Source organism: Rutidosis leptorrhynchoides, chromosome 1 (assembly GCF_046630445.1).
Source record: "Rutidosis leptorrhynchoides isolate AG116_Rl617_1_P2 chromosome 1, CSIRO_AGI_Rlap_v1, whole genome shotgun sequence".
Taxonomy (NCBI): Eukaryota; Viridiplantae; Streptophyta; class Magnoliopsida; order Asterales; family Asteraceae; genus Rutidosis; species Rutidosis leptorrhynchoides.
Window position 1 is genome coordinate 312,604,221 of NC_092333.1, and position 24,943 is coordinate 312,629,163.

Below are 24,943 nucleotides of genomic sequence, written 5' to 3' on the forward strand. Positions count from 1 at the left end.
TTCAGTGCATCACAGATCTATTCTAAGCATGAAACAACAAAATAATTGAAACAAGTATGTAAGGAGATAGGCTCATCAAAGGCAATGAATATTTATGAAATTCAAAGTTGTCAATGTTTATTACAAACGTCTGCTCATGAAGTGGTTACAAGTTTATGAAAATTGAATATTGAGTACATCCTGAGCAGATGACTCTTCTCTGTTACATACTTCATCGTAAACATATATCTTCAGATTAATCAATATGTCTCTGGCTTCTTCAACCTTCTCCAGGGTTCCAAGAGGCATCAGATTTGTAATAGCAGCAGGGAGAGACATGTTTTCAGCAAGGCGTCTGGTAAGTTTATCTGTTACATCAGCAATAGCATGGGTGCGTATAGCATCAACGTAATCATTGTAGGGATTCCCCACAAGAACGGATCCAAGCACCTTCACTATCACACCTGGTATCCCCTTCTTAAGCTCAACAAAATTACCCTCGCCTTCCTCCGCCCTCCGGAGAAGCTCAGCGGATTTTTCCCTCTCTGCACTCAGCTGCTTCTCCAGCTCGCTTACTTTCACCTGCTCCTCTTCAAGTCTTTTCTTCTCAGCATCCCTTTCCCCTTGCAGAACAACAGCGACATCTTGAGCACTTTTTAGCTCAACTTCTCTAGCCTTTATTATTTTCTGAGCATCACTCAAGGCACGCTCAGCATCAGCAGCTCTCTTACGAGCATTTGCACCTTCAGTTATATCTTTACGGGCTATAGTAAGAATAGACTCCTGATGCTTCTGCAGTTGCAGCACAGAGTCCAGATGATTGGTTAGTAGTACATGAGCTGCCATAGTTGATTCCCTGAGTTGATCAGAGTGGAGAGTGGTGAATTGGGGTTTCAGCTCAGGGATAACACAACCTTGTACAAGAAAAAAATTTTTGAGTAATTTCAGGCAACTCACATCAATAAATTACAACCATATACATGCAGATAGTCTTATCATTCATACCTGAAGAAGAGTTGCAAATTCTTTATCCTTAGTAGCAGGGTTTGCAATGATGGCCTGCAATGCCCTCACATGAGCAGGAAGAGTTGGCTCTTGAACATTGGAGGATGTGATAGCTGGGTTAGTGATATTAGGAGGAGGAGAATGATAAGCAGAGTTGCCTTCCGGCCTATCTTCATGAAATTCAGATTCCTCGAATGGAGTAAAGTTTGGATCAGGAGTTTTCAGGCCCTTCTCTCCTTCACTTTCAAGATTTTCCTCCGGCACCCGTTCACCACCCTCGGCAGCCTTCCCTTGGCTATCATCAGATTCTGCTAAAATCATTAACAAGAACAAATTAGCATTATGAACAAACATAACAGTTGTAAGCAAAAACATGCGCATTTTCAAGAAAGCACAGAATGGACATACTTCTCCTGCGTTTCTGCTTTTTGCCCTCCTCTGTACTCTTCGCCCTTTTAGAGCCTATGCTCTTCTTTCTTGTCTTTTGGGTTGGAGGAGGAGTGGGGTTAGTTTCACCTGTGATGTCAACTGACCCTGATGTTTGTTGATCGGCGGTGGTGGTATCATCCGCTGTCCGCTCAGTGTCTGTATGTTCAGACCCGGATTCACAGTCTGAGCTGCTCACAGCAATTTCTTCTCCTTTTTCAGCAGCAGCAGCATCAGCAGCAGCTTTAACTTCAGCTGCAACTCTCTCCGCCTCTAGCTCTTCAGCAGTTTTGTCATGAGCAGTGATCTCTACATCATCATCAAGATCAACGGATAAAAGAGCAGAATGAACCTGCATCACGGTGTTGGCTGCAAAAATGAAACATGAACAACAATATAAGTAAACATGACAAACAATAGACACAAATATATATATAATAGGTTGATCATATCACATCCTACCCTGGTTTTTCTCACGAAGTACTGGCACAAAATTGCTTGGCCATTCTTGACTCACTTTGCACAGCACAAGAATTCCCTCATACCTTTCGTATGATCTGGGCGGAAGGCGGAGCTCTTTCAAGTTATTTACTATCCGCTGCTCTGTGGGAGAAATCTTAACACCCTTTCCTATGCTAGCATCAATAGCACCCCATTCCCGGACAACGGAGTATTCCTCCGGAATAACAGTTTCATCAACAAAGAAAAATGGACTTTTCCAGTCCTTCAAATTTGAAACTCTATTCGTACCAACAAAATGAGTATTTTTCTTACTATCAATAGTAAGCCAGCAGTCACTAATTGTGCGAATTCTAGACAAAGAGATAAAAACTTTAATGTGAGGCTTTATATTAATAGCATTGCAGTACATTTCAAAAAGGATGATTTTTTGAAGGCTATGGGGATGCATCTGACTAAGACAGGCCCTATAATATCTAAGAAGGCGAAGAAGAAAGTTGGTAAGGGGAACACGGAGGTTGCCGTGAGTAATTTGTAAAGCGTATAAAGTAATTTTCCCCTCAGGAGGGTTGTCAGCAGTTTGTTTGTTGGTAGGAAGAACAGGGTTGTATTGATTGAGATGGCGGAAGGCAATCTTTAAGCCATCTAAATATTCACTTGTCAATGATGAAGCCATCGTGCTAACTTCTGGAATGTCAGCGGTATTTGACGAAGAAGGCTTAGTGTGCTCTTGGCCAGTACTCCGTGTAGAAGCCATGATAGTATAGTAAAAGATATCAATAAGCAGAAAATAGCAGTAAGATGAAGTGTACTGACCTTGGAAGACGGTAAACCTTAAAAAGTTGAAGATTGAAGAAGGCGATGAAGATTTGGGGGAGAAATATGCTTTTTAGATCTTGGAAAAAGTAAAAAAGTGATAGTAACAGGGTTATGACGGTTTTTATAGGGGTTCATCGGTGCAATTTTTATGGCCATGATTGAGACACGTGTATGGGTGAGTTTAAACGAAGGGTACGAAATAACATTTTTTACAGCTGGAGGCGCGTGGGTGATCTCAGCCGTAAAAAATTAATCATAACAGCATCAGTAAAATTCGTCTGCATTTAATGCCTAAAATTTTTTCCCCGATGCAAGTGGGCAATGAACAGGCTGGTTTGGCATGCGTTTTCAAAAGTTTAACGACTTAATCATTCTTTAAATGCTTAAGTCATTAAACTGGGGGGACTTAATGGTGTATCCTATCGTATACACACATAAAAGGTATAATGGTTGCATAAAAGTAGCATCAGGAAGACTGGAAACAACAGTTTTGTGGAGTTATCCATCCAGCGTTCTCTGCTGTACAGGCTACCCCATCATGCGTAAGCCCTGAAGGCCGCCTAGCGTGTAAGCCCTGGCCGGAGAACGCCACCTTCAGCGTAAATTTCGGATCACAAGTAACAGAACGTATCATCATCTGACACATGTCCCCGAGCAATCTGGTGGATCTGACACTATAAATAGACCCCTTGGGTCGTCATTTTACACAGTTCAGATATTCTGACAACTTTGAGAGCTGAGACTTCACTTCTCTTTCTCTCTCTACTTTCTCTCACTAGAAGTCATCCGGCTAGCACTCTTACGCTCTACGGATGACAGATTGATTAAGCCACCCCACAAGTTTCTACACTTGTGGACCGGGTCTGCAGGGATTATTTCCCGAGGGTAAAAATCAATCGGCAACACTCCGCCCTCATAAAGCTAGATCACTTCTAGTATCTTGTTGAAACACTAAGCCTTACCTCATAAGGAAATAGGTGTTAACAGATTGCTTAACACTTTTGTTGGAAACTATATATTATTAAAATGTAAATATTATGTGATATATTAACCTCTTAATGTGTTTGATATTGTGTGATAGATGTCTACCACTAGTACAAATCCCATCGATTCACCTAATAATAATGAAGAGTCGAATATATTTTGGGAAGATTCACAAATTCCTGAAGAAGAACCGGAAGAGGAGGAACCGGAAGAGGAGGAACTGGAAGAGGAGGAATCGGAAGAGGAGGAACCGGAAGACGAAGAGGTTCCGGAGGAAGAAATATTGATACCTACAGTAATTCGATTAAATAAAAGAAAATCCTCAACCAACGGACCAAAGTTAATAATGGTCAATGGTGTTTCCACCGAGGAAGCAAAATATTGGGAAGATTACCAATTTTCTGATGAATCGGATCCCAATGCGGATCCCGATGATGTTATAGAAATTACCTCGACCCAATTTAATAAAGCGAAAGAAAATAATAAGGGAAAAGGTATAACAATAGAGAAACCAGATTCCAACCCCGATGAACTTTATATGTATCGGCAACATCCGTATTTCCTAAAATGTAACAATGACCCGGGAACCTCTAAACCACCAGGTTTTTCTAAACCATTGTGGAAAACGACGACTCGTATTAGAGGAACACCATATATTCCTAGAAAATTAGGAAAACGAACCAAGTCCGAAGAAGAAGAAACCAGTGATTCAGATTAGAGGGTTGTAATCATGTTGTGTATTATATGTATTGTAGTGTGCTTGTACTTTTATGTTCTATGTAAAAATTGCTTGTATTGTTTGTTAATTATCTTTTACGAATCTAATCCTTGTCTATTTTACATTATAAAAACAAAATGGACGTTAAGGGTAGACAACCTAATATTTTAGAAGATCTACCAGAGGATATGATTGAGGAAATCTTGTCTAGAGTCGGTCAGAATTCATCAGCACAATTAATTATGGAAAAATTAACTTGTCAAACATTTGAAAGACTTTCCAGAAATGCCTTAGTTTATAAAAGGCTTTCCTTTGATAGGTGGGGTATATCACATTGAGGAGACCGTAAGTTATGCCGTGTTTTCTTTAAATCGTTAAATGCGGGGAACCCAAATGCAATTTTACGCTACGGGTTAAGAACCTATTTTGACTCAACATATCCCAACATAGGATTTCGTGAATTAGATAGAGCTTCTAACATGCAACATAAAGAAGCATGTTATGCTTACGGTTTAGTGATGTTCGCTTCTTACCAAAGTGAGAAAAAGAACATCGGATTGCTGCTTTTAAATAAAACCTTCTCACAAGTGACGGATTCAGTAGTTGGGGTGAGAAACAAGGTTTTTAGATTATTACGGGGCTGTTGGACATTACGAAACCCTCGTCCTTTTGACGACATTACAACATGCTGCCTAGCCAATGGTCATAACGGTTATTTTCCACAAGACCAAGGATGGGAAGTCGTCTTAGTAAAACCAGAATGCATGACTTGTTTCTGGACTTATGAATTACGTGTCTTTATTTCCTTTGCTGAACAACTTGTGTATTAACTAGATTTATCTTCAAAACTGTCATGTATCAAAGTGTACTATATTTCATGTTATATGCGAAATTGTAAGTTTGAAGAATATTTGTATGTGATATATTATTATAATCAGTTTTTCATATGGAATTGTAGTAGTTGAATTGTATATTAGCTACTAAGTATGAACTTAACGGGTAGGTAGTACCCGAATTTAAACTTATAAAATGCTAATATGAAGAAAAAGCTTTTATAAATGAGTTCATATTATGCTACGAAATACTATTGACTACTCTTAATATTCTGTATGATTAACTCGATTCAGTTGGCTATTTTGAAGGAAATGGCACCGACTACTCGACACACCATGAATATGAGCGAAGAGGAATTTAGTACCTTTCTTGCTGCAAACATAGCCGCAGTACAGGCTGCGCTACATACCAACAATAATTCTGAATCTAGCAATGCAGCTAACGGCGCAAGAAATCATGTAGGATGCTTCTACAAAGAATTCACTGCCTGCAAACCTTTGGAATTTGATGGAACCGAAGGACCAGTTGGATTGAAACGGTGGACCGAGAAAGTCGAATCGGTGTTTGCCATAAGTAAGTGTACTCAAGAGGACAAAGTTAAGTATGCTACACATACCTTCACAGGTACTGCGTTAACATGGTGGAACACCTATCTTGAACAGGTAGGACAAGATGCTGCTTACGCACTACCGTGGTCAGCATTCAAGCAATTGATGAACGAGTAGTATCATCCCAGAAACGAGGTCAACAAGCTCAAGGTAGAGCTTAGAGGATTACGAACGCAAGGTTTCGATATCACCACGTACGAACGACGATTCACCGAATTGTGCCTATTGTGCCCCAGAACGTTCGAAGACGAAGAAGAGAAGATCGACGCATTTGTAAAAGGGTTACCAGAAAGGATTCAAGAAGATGTGAGTTCACACGAGCCTGCCTCCATACAAAAAGGCAAGTCGAATGGCTCACAAATTAGTGAACCAGATCGAAGGAAGGATTAAAGAGCAGACGACTGAAGAGGCTAACATGAAACAAGTCAAGAGAAAGTGGGAAGAAACCAATGACAAGAGTCACCAATACAACAACAACAATCACAACCACAATCGCAATAACTATCCCAACAACCGCAACATCAATCGCAACAACAACTTCAACAAACGTCCTAACAACAACAACAATAACCGTCCTAACAACAATAACAACAACAACAATAGCAACAATAAGAATCCCAACAACAATCTCAATAACAACAATGGCAACAAAAACCAAAAACAGTCATACCAAAGGTGTGAAGAGAATCACCAGGGGTTCTGCACGACATTTTGCACTAGGTGTAGAAGAAATGGTCATAGTGCAGCAAAGTGTGAGGCCTACGGACCAAAGTTTAACAGAATTAAAAGAACAAATAATGTCGAAACAGATAATGCCGCCATAGTTTGCTTCGCATGTGGAAAACCGGGCCACATTAGTAGAAATTGCCCGAATCAGGGGAATACTAGTGGGCAGGGCTGCGAAAGAGTTTTTAATATTAATACGGCAGAAGCGCAGGAAGACCCGAAGCTTGTTACGGGTACGTTTCTTATTGACAATAAATCTGCTTACGTTTTATTTGATTCGGGTGCGGATAGAAGCTATATGAGTAGAGATTTTTGTGCTAAACTAAGTTGTCCACTGACGCCTTTGGATAATAAATTTTTACTCGAATTAGCAAACGGTAAATTAATTTCAGCAGATAATATATGTCGGGAAGGAGAAATTAAACTGGGGGATGAAACGTTTAAAATTGATTTAATACCAGTCGAGTTAGGGAGTTTTAACGTAATAATTGGCATGGACTGGTTGAAAAAGGTGAGAGCAGAGGTCGTTTGTTACAAAAATGCGATTCGCATTATGCGTGAAAAAGGAAAACCTTTAATGGTGTACGGAGAAAAGAACAACGCGAAATTAAATCTTATTTGTAGTTTGAAGGCGCAAAAACTAATAAGAAAAGGTTGTTACGTCATTCTAGCGCACATCGAGGAAGTTAAAACTGAAGAAAAAAGAACATCAGTGATGCGAATTCTGGACCATTACTCGCTTTACTAGAGATCGAGAGGAGAATAAAAAGGCAAAGAGATTCGAAATATAAGGGAAGATATAAAACCCAACAACAACCCAGAAATTACAAACCGTGCATATCAATACGTATTGCCACGTAAAGGCACAGGAAAAATTAAAAAAAACACTACAACCCCAAAATAATAGTAGAAGTAAATAAAATCCTCCGGTAGTAGATGAAAGAGAAGAATGACAGATATGAAAGTTAGAAGTATATTAAAAATCAGAACGGGATGGAGCATTTTGAAGAATGCTTTAAAGTATAAATTGAGGAAGAAAGAATAGAACATGTGAGATATGGAAAATAAGGAAAATAAGGGGGTGGATTTATAGTAAAATATTCGACAGTTCAATCGAAACAGATTATTGTATTTAATCAAAGAAGATCTGGATTTCATTAATTGTCGAAGAACCAAATTTTATTACGAAGATTTTCTCTAAATTCCTTGAATTCCGGAATTCAATCCTGTATACGTCAAAAGATATGACGAATCTACATTTACTCATTTCACTCTTTCGTGATAGCTTCACTCGTACCCATCGCATAAACGAAATGTTTTATCCATACTACTCTATGATGATAAAACTCTATTTATCAACTCATATTCGTCATAAAAATATTTTTATTGTTAGCCATGACCACCTCACTCAAATTTCGGGACGAAATTTCTTTAACGGGTAGGTACTGTGATGACCCGGGAATTTCCGATCAAATTTAAACTTGATCTTTATATGTTTCCGACATGATAAGCAAAGTCTATTTAATTGAATCTCATAAATGTTGAACTGTGCTCATGTATACAATTGACCTTTGGCTATTCCCGATGATTCACGAACAATTGTTTGTAGATAAATATATATACATATATATATATATATATAATATATAATTTCTATACATAAGTAATAATATATATATATATATATATATATATATATATATATATATATATATATATATATATAATTAATAAATATTAAAGATTCAATATACCATATAATTAGTAAATATGACATGATTAATAAATTATAATATATAATTATAAGTTTGAATATAATTGTTATATTAATATTTTATCATTACTTTCATTGTTATTATTAATGTTAATAATAAATATTTTTATTATTAATATTTTTATTTCTAATATGAAATTTGATATGTATAAGTTATTATATTATTATTATTATTACTCTTGTTATTATTATTTATTATTAGTCACAAATAATATTATTATTACTATTTTTATTAATTATTATTAATTATTATTATACTCTTGAAAATTATCATTATAGTTATTATTAATATCATCATATTATTATTATCATTATTTTTAAATTTATTATTTGTACCTTGTCAATAATAAAAAATATTGTTATTATTAAATTAATTATTATTAATAGTAGTATGTTTATTCTTATTAAAAATAAATGATATTCTTGAAATTAATAATGGATTTATGTAGTTAAGTAATATTACAAAAGTTAATATGTTATATACATATATACATACACAGATAGATATCAGATCAGATATATACTAAAATACAAATACTGTTATATAGATAAATACATATATAAATACAGTATATACATATCTAAATATAGGATAGATACGTAATCAGTTTAATATCATTATCAATCGGTAAAGGATTTTGGATTCTGTTTTTAGAATTTGAAGTAGAACTATTTCAGTAGTAGTAAACTTCAAATTCAGTTTGCCATCCCTCTCAACTTTTTATTATTTTTCAATATTTCTGTACTAGCTCAATATTCTGTGATTGTTTGGAAAAGCTCTTGTCGACTTCCAATCAGAAAATCCCAAAAATCTGTTGCACGTATCCATCTGTAATCTCTCTTTTCTTCTTCTGATTGTCACTTGTGTACTTCTTGTCCGTAATATTGTTATACGTCGATATTTGGCTCGCTGCAGTCCAATTTAAAATCAAATCCTAATACAGCAACAATCTAATTTCATTACACTCTATAAAGTTGCTGCTTGTTGTAAAATAAAGGAGAAAATATCAAATAACCATCACTTAACCACCTTTCCTCGACCATGCCACCCTACAACACAACCATGGCAAACCACCCTCATCATCACCACAACATTCGAAACTGTTCCATTTTGTTGTTGATGTTTGTTGCTATCGTGGTCAACCAAAACCGCCACCTATCTACAACACCACATAATGTTCTCGTTTCTATTTCTTGTATACATCCGAAAGCTATAAACACGACCCTCTTCAAAGCATCACCTTGCAACTGCCATTACTTCTGTTTCTGCTCAATACCATGACTAATGTAAATCACCATTCCTTTTACTCTTTCTCTCTTCTTGAACCATAAATGCCACTCACTCACTTGTATATGTTCCTATTAAAATTTATATAAAGAAACCGATGCTTTCCTTTTCCTTTTTGCCCCATATGCTAATATATATATCTGTTTCAATCTCAACCTACCCCAAAACCAAACACATTCGGCTATTTATCTTGCATGATTGGTCAATAAACTAATGATAATACATATTCTATTTTTCATTAGTGGACGACAAAAGAAATAACACTCACTTGTCCACTTGTTCATGAAAGTTGATTTCGACGCAATAGATAACGAATAAGAAAACGTTTTGGTGATAAGGACAATTAACAAATGTTTATCATTGCTTCTATGCTGCGTACTTTTCTTTCCCTTTCCCTATTCGATTAACAATTGATAAGGAATCCAAGGAAAAATGAATTTTTCATTTACTTTCACAACTCATTTGCAGACAAGTGCCGAAATAATTAAAAGAAAAGTAATGGATTTGGTGAGAATTTAGTGGGATTACTTTAAACAATCAATGATTAATTAATTCACCTTGGCTCCTGATCGAAATAATGATGAAACTGGGGCTTCGGTTTTCCTTTTAACAAATCGGATATGCATGGGCCGAAAATGAATATGGGTCGAGGCCTGTTTAATGCTTCAGTTAAGAATACTATGCCGGGTTAAATAGAATTGAAGCTGGGATATAATAGATAAATTGAAATAGACAAATGGTTAGGCTTTGGTGTTGTTGAGCAAGGGGTTGCGGGTTCAATCCCTGCCACTGGCTGTTTCTATATTTTTTAAGCTTGTCTCCTTTTAAAGGTAGTATTATTATTTTTATTATTATTATTATTGTTATTGTTATTGTTATTATTATTATTAGTATTATTTATTATCTATGATTGATTGTTATTAAGTAAAATAAATATTATTGTTATTATTGATTATCATTATTATTATTCTACCATTAGGGTTAATACTACAATTAAACTAGTATCATAATTACTATTAGCAATAAAATTATTAGTTTTACGGTTATTATAATTATCATTATTATTGTTATTATTAAAAATAATTATTTGCTAAAACTTTCATCTTTACTTTATCATTATTAGTAAAACTATCATTTTTATTAAAATTACTACTATTATTATTATTATTTTTAATTTAGGAATTCTACAATTATTAATTTCACAAAACTAAAGATTTATATATATAAAATATATTTACCACATAAAGTATATTAATATTACATAAAATTATGTTTTAACTAATATTATTGATATAACATTAACTAAATATCAAATAAGTATCATAATGTATTATAAGTATTAATAAGATTATATATAAGATTATTGATCTTAATACATAACAAAATATGTAAACTTAATTGATTTATATTATAGTGTGTTAATATATATATAAATGATATAGGTTCGTAAATCCGAGGTCAACCATGCATTGTTCAATAAAGTCCTATGTATTTTTACTACAAAATACATTAGGTGAGTTTCATTTGCCTTTTTACCCTTTATATTTTTGGGCTGAGAATACATGCACAATTTTTATAAATGTTTTACGAAATAGACACAAGTAATCGAAACTATATTATATGGTTGAATGATCAAAGCCGAATATGCCCCTTTTTCTTGGTAACCTAAGAATTAGTAAACCGATCTACTAATTGACGCGAATCTTAAAGATAGATCTATTGGGCCTAACGAACCCCATCCAAAGTACCGGATGCTTTAGTACTTCGAATTCGTTTTATATCATGTCCGAAGAATTTCCCGGAATGATAGGGGATATTCTTATATGCATCTTGTTAATGTCGGTTACCAGATGTTCAATCCATATGAATGATATTTTTGTCTCGATGCATGGGACGTATGTTTATGAGAAATGGAAATATGAAATCTTGTGGTCTATTCAAATTATGAAATGATTATTTATGATAAACTAATGAACTCACCAATCTTTTGGTTGACACTTGAAAGCATGTTTATTCTCAGGTACGAAAGAAATCTTCTGCTGTGTATTTGCTCATTTTAGGGATATCACTTGGAGTCATAAATGGCATATTTCAAAAGACGTTGCATTCGAGTTGTTGAGTTCATCTAGATTGTTATTAAGTCAAATATAGTTAGATATATTATGAAATGGTATGCAGGACGTCAACTTTCGATGTAATGAAAGATTGTCTTTTTTAAAAAACGAATACAATGTTTGTAAAATGTATCATATAGAGGTCAAGTACCTCACGATGTAATCAACTGTTGTGAATCATTTATAATCGATATGGACTTCGTCCAGATGGATTAGGACGGGTCTTTACAGTTGGTATCAGAGCGGTGGTCTTAGCGAACCATGTCTTGCATTAGTGTGTCTAACTGATAGTTGTTAGGATGCATTAGTGAGTCTGGACTTCGACCGTGTCTGCATGTCAAAAGTTTTGCTTATCATTTCGTGTCGGAAATCATCTGCTTATCATCCTTAGGAAATTACCTGCTTATCATTCTTAGTCTAGACACATCTTACTGCATTGATTGTATTAATAGTGTATAGACAAATTCATATCTTAGCATATCTGCTAATTCATATATTAGCGTATCTGTTACTATTACCTTTGCCTGACAGCTTTCGTAGATTCCTCCGTAACTTATGAGATTTTAGTATTATATATGCATATGTAAATTATGTATTGCAGGATACTAATCTACATCCTATAATCTATTTCTTATCGAAAATCCTTCATCTGATCGTACGAGATGAATCCTTCAACTAGTTCGAGTCCCTCGGAATCCGACAGCTATTCCGATAGTTATCCCGACAGTTATTCCGAATGGATAGTCATCTAAGCTCCGGAAGCAACGTCACCATAATGAATCAACCAATCATCCATCCCCAATTCATCTGATGGATTCATAGTCGACTTAATCAATGGAGACGCGCAGAAGACGATCCCTTCCACTAATCCAATTCACCTTTTGGCGAAGAATCTGAAGCACTTACCGGCGAACCCGTTCGTAACACCATTTTCACCCTCATTTCCCGAATATCTCACCACGACTATATCATAACTCAGATTCTAAACCTTATTCATTCGCTCGTTCCGACCGACAATTATCCCGGAGTAATCGAAGAGGTCAACGAGCTTCGCGCTCGAGTAATCAATTTGGAGAACATGGTGCAACACTTACCAGCTTCAGCAACATCACCGACACCAACAGTACCATTAGTAACAGCACCTGTATCATCAACAATCCTTGCCTCAACATAATCATCGTTCTACGTATCGTTCTATCTATTTTATCTTTGTTCGACATAGCGATTATGTAATCTCTAATGTTTTATAGATTATGTATCTTAGTTCTATATTAACTCATTAAATCTATGATTACATCTGAAGAAAATATATATGTATATATGTTTTCATAAAGATTGTAATTAAAAAAAAAAATTCTTTTGTACAAACTGTTAATGATGAAAATATTTTAACGGGTAGGTAATACCCGAGGGATATTTAAGATTCACATTAAAAAGTTACACTGTACATTCTTCGAAGCTGATTCAACAGTCGTTTACTATCCTATTTACAACCACCGATATACGTATCCGTTCACAAAAGAATAACTATTTTCATTCAAATTCAATTTCATATTTAGATTTTGACCTATCAGAATCCAACAAGTGGCATAATGAAGAAATAATGGACACAATAAAAAAAAAATTGATTAGAAACAGACTAATTAACAATATGAAATTTTGTTAAGAATCCACGGTAACAAAATCCTAGCTAACTGTTCCTAGCTAACTATTAATTCTGTATTACATTTTAATTATCGCAATTTATTTTATCACAATTTTCATTCTCGCAACTTTTTTTATCGTCATTTAATTTCTGTTATTTATTTTTACGCACTTTAAATATCGGGACACGTATACAAGGTTTTGACATATCATATCGACGCATTTATATTATTTGGAGTAACCATAGACACTCTATATGCAGTAATGAACGAGTTCTCTATACAGGGTTGAGGTTAATTCTACAATAATATATATAATTTGAGTTGTGATCGAGTCTGAGACATGTACACGGGTCACGATACGTATTAATTAATTCGAATATTATATATTAAACTATAAATGAATTATTGGACTATCGGCTGTGGACTATCAAGATTGGACAATTAAAATGAATTAAAATATTGATTATAACATATGAAACTAAACAATTCTTCAAGTTTGCCACTTAATTTCATCTTAAACCTCATTTGTATTTTGACAATTACAATCTACGTTCAAACCTTTCTTGATTCTTGAAAATACCTCAATCCAGAAAATGAACCAACCGCACTTTATCTACGGAAGAAATGATTGATGCATATAGTTATGCATCTGAAAAACTCTCGAAAACTGAGTAAACGTTTAACACGTAGTTGTACTAATTCCTTAGTGTTATTATTACCCAAAATAACATGATAACCCTTTTCAAAGTAGTGAATTTTGTCACAGCTCCAACAAGTCAACTTCGACTCTTCACTCGGATTAGCCTATTATAACCCCGATATATAAATTGCCTTTCGTCATCGATACCGGAAAACCGTTTATATCTCGCTACATTAGCAGTAAACTTACCAGCAACATCATTGATCTTTGACTTTATGAAAAGTTATTACATTCATTGAAATCCTATCATCTACTCATCTGCATCTGATAACGAGAATTGTCATACCAAACACCGAGAATCAGCAATCAATATTTTGAAATCTCACAGCATGTCTATATCAACAGTTATATGTAAACATATAACATTTATCTCTTAGAATTATGACCTTCCATTCTGAAATTCTGAAAAGCACCCAGTCTAAAAATCAATACCACAAATTCTGAAAATGCTGAATACAGCGGCAAAAACTGTACATGACTTTAACCATCGAAAGTTTGATGATAAAGAATGGAGTATTGGAAACACTCAATAGAAAATTTAGTACCGAAAAGCGGATTATACGAAACTATAAAGGAAGCCGTGGACAAATCACAAAGAATAAGTTTGTTCAAAGAATCCAAATGAATCAATACCTGCTGAAGTCTTTAGCGAATATCTTGCTTCTTACTCCAAACCCTTGCAGACAATAGTTTCCATCATCCTCCGATCTTAAATATTCTAAGATATTATCGTATCTTTTATTATAAATATCCTCCATATTTCTGAAGATATTTTCATAAATATTCTTATCTGAAATCATTAATCTCTTCGTACTATCAGTGTTACATCATATAGAAACTGTTAGTTTCTATATTCTGTAAACTTTCGAGCTTAAAATATGAATGTTATTGAAGTAATGTTGGAAACTAAAGCATGAGTTAGTATAATATAATGACACTTGATCAACGTGATTATATTACGGTAATTCATGCTGAGTTTCTAATGCAACGTGATGATTCACAGAACATACCGTCATCATGTGCCATTTACACGACTCTTTTGTGACAACCCGGAAATTTCCAACCAAATTTAAACTTTAATCTTTATATGTTTTCGACACGATAAGCAATGTTTGTTATGTTAAATTTCAAGAATTTTAAACTATGTTCATACATTCATTCAACCTCGACCAAGTTCCAACGATTCACGAACCATTAAACGAATATGATTATATATGTATATGTGTATATATATTATAACTTGAAACGTAAACAAAATATTAGATTAAATACGTTATATGATTGTATCTGTTTCAAAATGTTTATCAATGGAATTAGAAGATAAGATCAAATGATTGAATTATTAGATATATTGAATTATGATTACAAGTCTCTATTGAAAGGCCCACGTTGATTTGAGAAATCTTTCCATTTTAACAATATTCGGAAAATGGTAAAGTGAATTATAAATAAGAACAAATTGTCAATCATTGAGAACTAGACAAAGGATAGTGGAAGATTGAATCTCATAAAGACTCGATTGATCTATTTAGTTTCAAATGTACAAAAACGTTTTCAGTTTAAAAAGAACTTTATTATTAAAACGTATATAACTTTTATAAATATCTAGAACCACTTTTGACAACTCATTACTTAACTAGTATGATAAAGATAACGATATTTATGTTTTATTTTATTAAATATATATAACGATTTAAATTAATATTATATATTTTTATACGCATATTATACGTACATAGTTTTATACTTTTACTATACTTAAACTTTACCTTTACTTTATTTTTACTTTACTTTAACTTTAATAATTCACTTTAATAATTCATACTTTAATAATTCACTTTAATAATTCATACTTTAATAATTCACTTTAATAATTCATACTTTAATAATTCACTTTAATAATTCATACTTTAATAATTCACTTTAATAATTCAAAAATCTATTATAAATAGAATTCAATAGATTTCATTATTTTATAGAAACTTGAAAATATTTTTCTCTAAACTCTCTCAATCGATTTACATATATATATTTACTCCGTATTATTTCAAGATATTATTAGTATACATAAAATATTACGACGGAGTGCTGTCTAAGTGATTTCGAAATTGTTTTTCGAGTGGGATAGGATTAAGGAAATTATGGGTTATAGCTATGGAGGTGATTGAGTATGGTTCATGGGTATGCTCGTGAGGTCCATATAGTGTTTATCATTTCCGTTGCGTCTACATACCTTTCCTGCAATATTGATACGTGAGTACTCATAATTTAACTTTTACATACTAATAGTGTATCCCTGACTAGTGCTCGAGTATTTAGGATTATGCATGCTTGTACTTTTAATATTGCCCTTAGACAGATTAGGTTGAATCTTGAATTAGTTACACTTGCGGTTGAGATAAGGTATAAGATATGCATGTCCTTGGAAAGCTAGCGAAAAATTAAGAACTTTTCCTTTAGATATCGAATGGTTTCGATGAATGGATTAGAAGTTATAATCAATTGAATTTTCGATATTTTTATTAAAAATGATTATTATTATCGTCGTTTTTATCGTCTTTCTAGTTTTATCTTATTATTATCATTATTATTATCTTTATCAATAAAAGGGATTTATCATTAAAAAATGTTATTTTTTTTATTATTACTATCGTTATTATCGTTAAAGTTATAATTAGTATTATTATTATTATCCAATTATTATTATTATTATTATTATTATTATTATTATTATTATTATGATTATTATTATTATTATTATTATGATTATTATTATTATTATTATTATTATTATTATTATTATTATTATTATTATTGGTATTATTATTATTATTATTATTATTATCATTATTAATATATATATATATCATTATTTAAAAATGGTTATTGTTATTGTTATTATTATTATTACTATATTATCATTAAGATAATTGTTAGTATTATCGTTAATGATGTTATAGTAACTATCATTATTAATATTAGTGTAATTAAAACAAATATCTGTAACACCTAATTATTTTGATTACTATTATTATCATTATTATGAACACAATTTAAAAGACGATTAAAAGCTATTAAACGAAACGATTAGGAAATAATGGGTAAGAGTATCATGATGAAATTAAAATATTATAAGATATTAATTTAGATAAAATTATCGTTCTTATTATTTTTATCATTACTATTATTATTAAAAGTATCGGTAGTATTAAAACTATCATTTTAACAAAAATTATCATTTTAATAGAAATGTCATTGTTACTATAAAATATCATTATTATTATTATTTTAAATAGAATTATTATTTTAAAGATAATATTAAAAATTATTATAAATATTAAAGTTATCATAATTAGAATTATCGTTTTATCATAATGTCATCTTAGTAATTATAAATATTGATATTTTTATAATAATAATTATTATTACAAAATAATACAACTTTTACTTACTAACATTATAGATATTATTTTATCAAATAAATATGTGATACAAACATATTTTACTACGTGTAATAACTTACTTTAATAATACCTATCATATTATCTTTATGATATTAAATGAACCCTATAAATTTTATTATTTAATATATATAAAAGTATATTTTATTATATAAATTTAATATAAAATTTTATTTATTAATAGATAAATTATATTATTTACTCTAATAAATCTTTTACAAATATTTAAAAATATAAAACAACGATATTTAAACTATATATTAATCATGTATAGATTTTTGGAAATTATTTTGAGTCAAATTTACTTTTGTTGACTTTTGCATATTAGTCTCGAGCATTAGGATTGTGGTACACTATGACTTGACCTAATTTGTTAGACAAATATTGACCAACACATAAATATATATAATTAATTTAGGTTCGTGAATCCGAGGCCAACCTTGCACTTGTTCAAAGATGTTATATGTATTTTTACTACGAAATACAGTATGGTGAGTTTCATTTGCCTTTTTACCCTTTATATTTTTGGGACTGAGAATACATGCGCTTTTATAAATGTTTGACGAAATAGACACAAGTAATTGAAACTACATTCTATGGTTGAATTATCGAAATCGAATATGCCCCTTTTTATTAAAGTCTGGTAATCTAAGAATTAGGGAACATGCACCCTAATTGACGCGAATCCTAAAGATAGATCTATTGGGCCTAACAAACCCCATCCAAAGTACCGGATTCTTTAGTACTTCAAAATTTATATCATGTCCGAAGGAGGATCCCGGAATGATAGGGGATATTCTTATATGTATCTAGTTAATGTCGGTTACCAGGTGTTCACCATATGAATGATTATTTTTATCTCTACACATGGGACGTATATTTATGAGAACTGGAAATGAAATTCTTGTGGTCTATTAAAATGATGGAAATAAATGATTATGATAAACTAATGAACTCACCAACCTTTTAGTTGACACTTTAAAGCATGTTTATTCTCAGGTGTTAAAGAAATCTTCCGTTGTGCATTTGCTCATTTTAAAGATATTACTTGGAGTCTTTCATAGCATATTTCGAAGAACATTGCATTCGAGTCATTGAGTTCATCAAAGATTATTATTAAACCAATTTATAGTTGGAGAGTGGATACTATGAAATGGTATGCATGCCTGTCAATTTTCGATGTAAAGAAAGATTGTCTTTTAAAAACGAATGCAATGTTTGTAAAATGTATCATATAGAGGTCAAATACCTCGCAATGTAATCAACTATTGTGAATCGTTTATAATGTATATGAACGGGTCCCTTCAGTTGGTATCAGAGCGGTGGTCTTAGCGAACCAGGTCTGCATTAGTGTATCTAACTGATAAGTCGATAGGATACATTAGTGAGTCTGGACTTCGACCGTGTCTGCATGTCAAAAGTTTTGCTTATCATTTTTTGTCGAAAATTAACTACTTATCATCCTCAGGAAATTACCTGCTTATCATTTTTAGTCTAAGACACGTCTTGCTGCATTGATTGCATCAATAGTGTATAGACAAAAATTCATATCTTAGCATATCTGCTAAATCATATCTTATCGTATCTGTTACTTTAAACTTTGCCTGACATATCCCGCAAAGTCCTCCGTAATCTACGAAATCTTTTGATCTATATATATATATATATATATATATATATATATATATATATATATATATATATATATATATATATATATATATATATATATATATATATATATATATATATATATATATATATATATATATATATATATTCTATGTAATTAGAATACCATCCGTTAGCCAAATTCATTTCATATCGAAAAAAAATATCCTTTATCCAATCGTACGAAATGGAATTCGTCATCAGTTCAAGTCACTCAGATTCTGAAATGGAATCCCATTCAAGCTCCGAAAGTAGTGTGACCGGAATAGATCAACCAATAAGTCATCACCTATTCTAGATGAATTGGGGATGGGTTCGTAGCCTCCTCAATCATTGGAGACAAGAAGAAGGTGATCCCTTCCATCCACCACATTGCCCTCTTGATGAAGAACCTGAAGCACTTACCGGTGAACCTGTTTGAAATACCATGTTCTCGCTCATTTCCAGAGTATCTCGTCACGATTATATATTACATCAAATTTTAGATTTTATTTATCCGCTCGTCCGAACCTACAATCACCCCGGTGTAATACAAGAAGTCAATGAGCTTCGCACTCGGGTAGTGGCTTTGGAGAATATGGTGCAGAGATTACAAACACCAGCAGCAGCATCAGCAGCATAACCAGTATCACCATCATCAACGCCAACAGTACCATTACCACCTCCAACCACAACAGCGTCGTAAACCTCAACTTCACAATCTGTCCCACGAGCATCAACGTCATACGCACCATAGATATGATGCGTGATTATGACTTTAAAAATGCAATTTAGAACAAGCTTTCTTCACTTAAACAGATCTGAACACAAACCCCCAAATTTGTAACAGTAACAGCCCCAAAAACAGAGTATAAAACTCTGAAATAAGAACACAAGGCTAGAAGAATCTAAACCCTAAATTGATAAAGATACCACCACAATTAGAGATCTAGAAACACTCCAAATCTTCAACTACAGCTAATACAGATTCCACCACAACTATAATATCAGATATGAAGATTTGGATTTCACCACAATGTTTGATAAAGTAACACCACAAACACTGATAAAGAAACCACTCTTAGCCACCGGAATCAAAGATTCGTAAAGACACAGAGATTTTGTAAATAGATAAGCTCTATCAAACTTTTCGTTCAATCATCAACCAAGTTTTACAATTACAAGAGCTCTCTATTTATAGTAGAAGCTTAACAGCTATTTTCTAAAAGACAAAAACATAAAAAGGAAATGGAGACAAAAAAGGACAAACAATTACAAATTAGCCAATAAGAATAAGGGACACAATCTGCAAAAAGCCCGCCATTTATTAGTGCTCCTTCCCATGATAAAAGCATCCAATGATAAATGGGAGTCTTCCTTGGACAGCTAACATTCTTCTAGAACAGCCACACATGTGTTAAGCACATGACCTGACCGGTTTATTGAAAAGCATAAGTAAACTTTGAATTGTATCAGCAAGTTGGCCATTCAGACAGAAAATAGCATCGCGTGCTGGTTGTACTAGAGTTTCGTGTGCTGATTGAACTAAAATTCTTTAGCTGGTTGAACTAGCTGGTTCGCCTAAGCATAACTTTGCTGGTTCGATTTGCTGGTTACCCGGCTGAGCGAATTAAAGCTTTACTGGCTGAACTAAACTCATTTGTTGGTCTGGCTAGCTGGTTCTTCTTCGTTGCTGGCTTGCCTTCAACTATCAAAAACTTTATTCATGAAAACATAACTACTTCAGTTTAAGGACTGAAGTAGGGTCACCCCTGAGCTTCTTGAACCAGCTCCAAAAACACTTAGATGATACGAAATAGGTGGCAACATGACCATTGCTTGGCCTGATTCGGGTGTAACGTCTTTTGAGCTCGAGCTGGCTGTGTTGCTGGTTACATTGCCCAGCTCACCCGCATCATCCTCCTCCTCTAAAAAGGAACTTGACCTCAAGTTCTCGAGGTTGTCATCTTCCAAGTAGGGCATCAAATCACCAACATTAAAAGTGCTCTCCACAGCAGTATCCCTAGGCAGCTCGACCTTGTAAGCATTATCACCAACTTTTTCCAACACTTTAAATGGACCCTCAGCTCTTGGCATCAGCTTGTTCTTCCTTTTTGCTGGGAACCTTTCCTTCCTTAGATGAATCCAAACAAGATCACCAGGAACAAAAGTGGGCTGCTTTCTGTACTGGTTAGCTTTAGCCTTGTATTGCTGGTTGGTCTTCACAATTTTGGCCCTCAATTGCTCATACATCTTCTTCATTTCTTTGGCCTTTGCTACTGCATCAACGCTTACCTTAGGCTCAATTGCAAAAGGAATCAGATCAATGGGTGTGAGTGGATTTGCACCATAGAAGATTTCAAATGGTGATTTTCCTGTGGAGTAATTAGGTGCTCTGTTAAAAGCAAATTCAGCTTGAGCAAGCTTCAAATCCCACTCCTTCAAACTTTTCTTCACAAGTTCCCTTAGCAACATTCCCACAGTTCTATTGGTAACTTCAGTTTGACCATCAGTTTGGGGATGGTGAGAAGTGCTGAATAAAAGCTTTGTTCCAAGCAGCTTCCATAATGTCTTCCAAAAATAGCTTAAGAACTTTGTATCTCGATCAGACACAATGGTTTTGGGAACTCCATGAAGACGAACAATTTCTTTGAAGAATAAAGTAGCAACAATAGTAGCATCATTGGTTTTGTTGCAGGCTATGAAATGAGCCATCTTTGAAAACCTGTCAACAACAACCATAATAGAATCTTTGCCTCGCTGAGTCCTTGGTAAAGCAACAATGAAATCCATGCTCAAATCTTCCCATGGCTGGTTGGGAACAGGAAGAGGAGTATATAAACCCTTGTGAAAATTTGACTTAGCTTGACAGCAAGTAGCACAATGATTAATCACAGTTTGACATCTTTATCCATACATGGCCAGTAGAAGTGTTCACTTAGGATATCCAATGTCTTGTTAATCCCAAAATGACCAGCTAAACCACCTCCATGTGCTTCTCTAATCAGCAACTCCCTGATTGAATTTTTTGGGATGCACAATCTGCTGCCCTTGAATAGAAAACCATCTTGCTCAACATAATCTCTTTTGGACTCAGCAGGAGAACAGTTCAAAATAGGAGCAAAGTCTGGATCAGCTTCATATAACTCCTTAACGAATGAAAATCCAAGAACTCTAGCTTCTAGAATTGACAACAAAGAGTATCTTCTTGAAAGAGCATCAGCAACAACATTAGAAGTACCAGCCTTGTGTTTAGACACAAAGGAGTACATCTGCAAGAATTCAACCCATTTTGCATGCCTTGGATTTAATTTGTGCTGCCCATTAATGTATTTTAATGCTTCATGATCAGAAAAGAGAACAAACTGCCTTGGCTTCAAATAATGTGACCAATGATCAACAGCTCGAATGATGGCATAAAACTCTTTATCATAAGTGCTATAATTCAGCTTTGATCCATTTAGCTTTTCACTGAAATAAGCTACTGGTCTTTTTCCTTGCACTAGCATAGCTCCAATGCCAACACCACTTGCATCACATTCAAGTTCAAATAGCATATCAAAATTAGGTAAAGCAAGTATAGGTGCTGAACTTAGCTTTTCTTTCAATGATTCAAATGCTGATTGGGCAGAACTAGACCATTCAAATACCCCTTTCTTCATACAATCAGTAATTGGAGCAACAATTGTGGAGAAGTCTTTGATAAATCTTCTATAGAATGAAGCTAAACCATGAAAACTTCCGACTTCAGTGATGGTAGAAGGACTAGGCCATGATCTGATTGCTTCCACCTTAGATGGATCCATTGAAATGTCTTCTTCAGAAACCACATATCCAAGAAACACTACTTTGCTGACAAAGAAATCACACTTCTCCAGCTTTGCATATAACTGTTTCTGCCTTAATAGCTCAAATACTTTCCTCAGATGATCCAAGTGTTCTTCTTTAGTTTTTGAGTACACTAGGATGTCATCAAAGTAAACAACCACAAACTGACCAATAAGTGGCCTGAGCACTTCATTCATAAGCCTCATGAATGTACTGGGTGCATTAGACAACCCAAAAGGCATAACCAACCACTCGAATAATCCACCTTTGATAGTGAAAGCTGTCTTCCATTCATCTCCTTCTTTCATTCGAATCTGATGATACCCACTTCTAAGAACAACTTTGGAAAACACACAAGAACCATGCAGCTCATCTAGCATATCATCTAATATAGGTATGGGATACCTATACTTGATGGTGATGTTGTTAATAGCTCGGCTGTCTACACACATTCTCATAGAACTATCTTTCTTTGGAACCAGTAAAGCTGGTACTGACCAAGGACTCATGCTGGTTCTAACATATCCCTTGGCAACCAACTCATTAACTTGCTTTTCTAATTCTTTTGCTTCATGAGGGGAACATCGATAAGCTGATTTATTAGGAACAACAGATCCAGGTACAAGATCAATTTGATGTTCAAAACCCCTGTTTGGTGGTAAACCAGTAGGTAACTCAGTAGGAAACACATCAGCAAATTCGGATAATAATGGCTTTACCCTTGCTGGTATTTCATCATGCTGGTTCAACTCATCACTTTCAACCATCAGCAATAAATAAGCACCAGTACCACCCTTTAACTCAGTATCAACTTCAGCTTGAGTCATAAACAAAGCTTTATCATTCTTAACAGTAGGATCAGCTCTACGTATTTCACTAGGCTTTAAAGAAGTGAGGGTGATCTTCTTTCCATTCACATACATTGAATAAGTATTTTGGTGTCCATTATGATAGACATACTTATCAAATAACCAAGGTCTACCAAGCAGCAAATGACAAGCATCCATAGGGATAACATCACAAGTAATCTCATCTTGATAAACAGTACCAATAGAAAATGGAACAGTAACTTGGCGAGTAACCTTTACCTCAATGCCTTGGTTAAGCCATTGAAGTTTGTATGGATGAGGATGCTTCTTTGTAACCAGCTCAAGCTTTTCCACCATGTAAGCAGATACTGCGTTTGCACAGCTGCCTCCATCAACAATCAGGCTGCACACTTTGCCCTTGACTGTGCACCTTGAATGAAAGATGTTTTCACGCTGACTCTTATCTTCAATAGTCTCAGCTGAGTGCATTACTCTTCGAACCACTAAAAACTCTCCAATATCAGCAGCAACAAACTCTTCACTATCAGACTCATCATATGCTGGTTCAGTTTCAAAACCCCCTTCCAAATCTTCAATCTCCTTTAGTGTAAGAGCACGCTGGTTAGGACATTGAGCTTGAAAATGCCCAAATCCATGGCACTTGAAGCATTTCCTTCTATCATCTTTAGGACCAGCTATAACCTGCTCTTTGCCTTTAGATACTTTGGGTGTTGCCTCGTTATGCCTAGGCAGCATAGATCATTGACCCTTCATAGGCTGCACAGCTGGCTTGGAATAAGACTTAAAATTAATTTTCTTTTTTGCTTGTTTCTCTACCTGAATAGCCAGCTTGCAAACACTCTCAAAAGTCCATAGAGGCTGCATTTCAACTTGATCAGCAATAGAAGCATTTAAGCCCCCAACGAATCTTGCTATAGTGTGTTCTTCAGCTTCTTTAACATTTGTACCAATCTTGAGCTGCTCAAACTCTCTGATGTAATCAACAACATTCATGCTGCCTTGCTTGAGTGTATTCATCTGGATATACAGCTCTTGCTTGTAAGCTTGTGGAACAAACCTCTTTTGCATACACTCTTTTAACTTGGACCAGGTTT

At 34.0% G+C, this 24,943-nt stretch overlaps 1 protein-coding gene across 1 annotated transcript; it reads right to left on the minus strand.

Annotated features, from left to right (window-relative positions):
* Positions 1-153: 153 nt before the first annotated feature.
* On the minus strand, positions 154-24,584 carry LOC139898977 (uncharacterized). Its single transcript, XM_071881793.1, has 8 exons — positions 24,490-24,584; positions 24,165-24,258; positions 23,189-23,813; positions 22,958-23,035; positions 22,130-22,531; positions 21,137-21,566; positions 1,763-1,779; positions 154-347 (listed from the first exon to the last, which is right to left on the minus strand). Exons 1-8 carry the CDS (start codon positions 24,582-24,584, stop codon positions 154-156), a joined length of 1,935 nt encoding a protein of 644 aa, XP_071737894.1.
* Between the last annotated feature and the right edge of the window lie 359 nt (positions 24,585-24,943).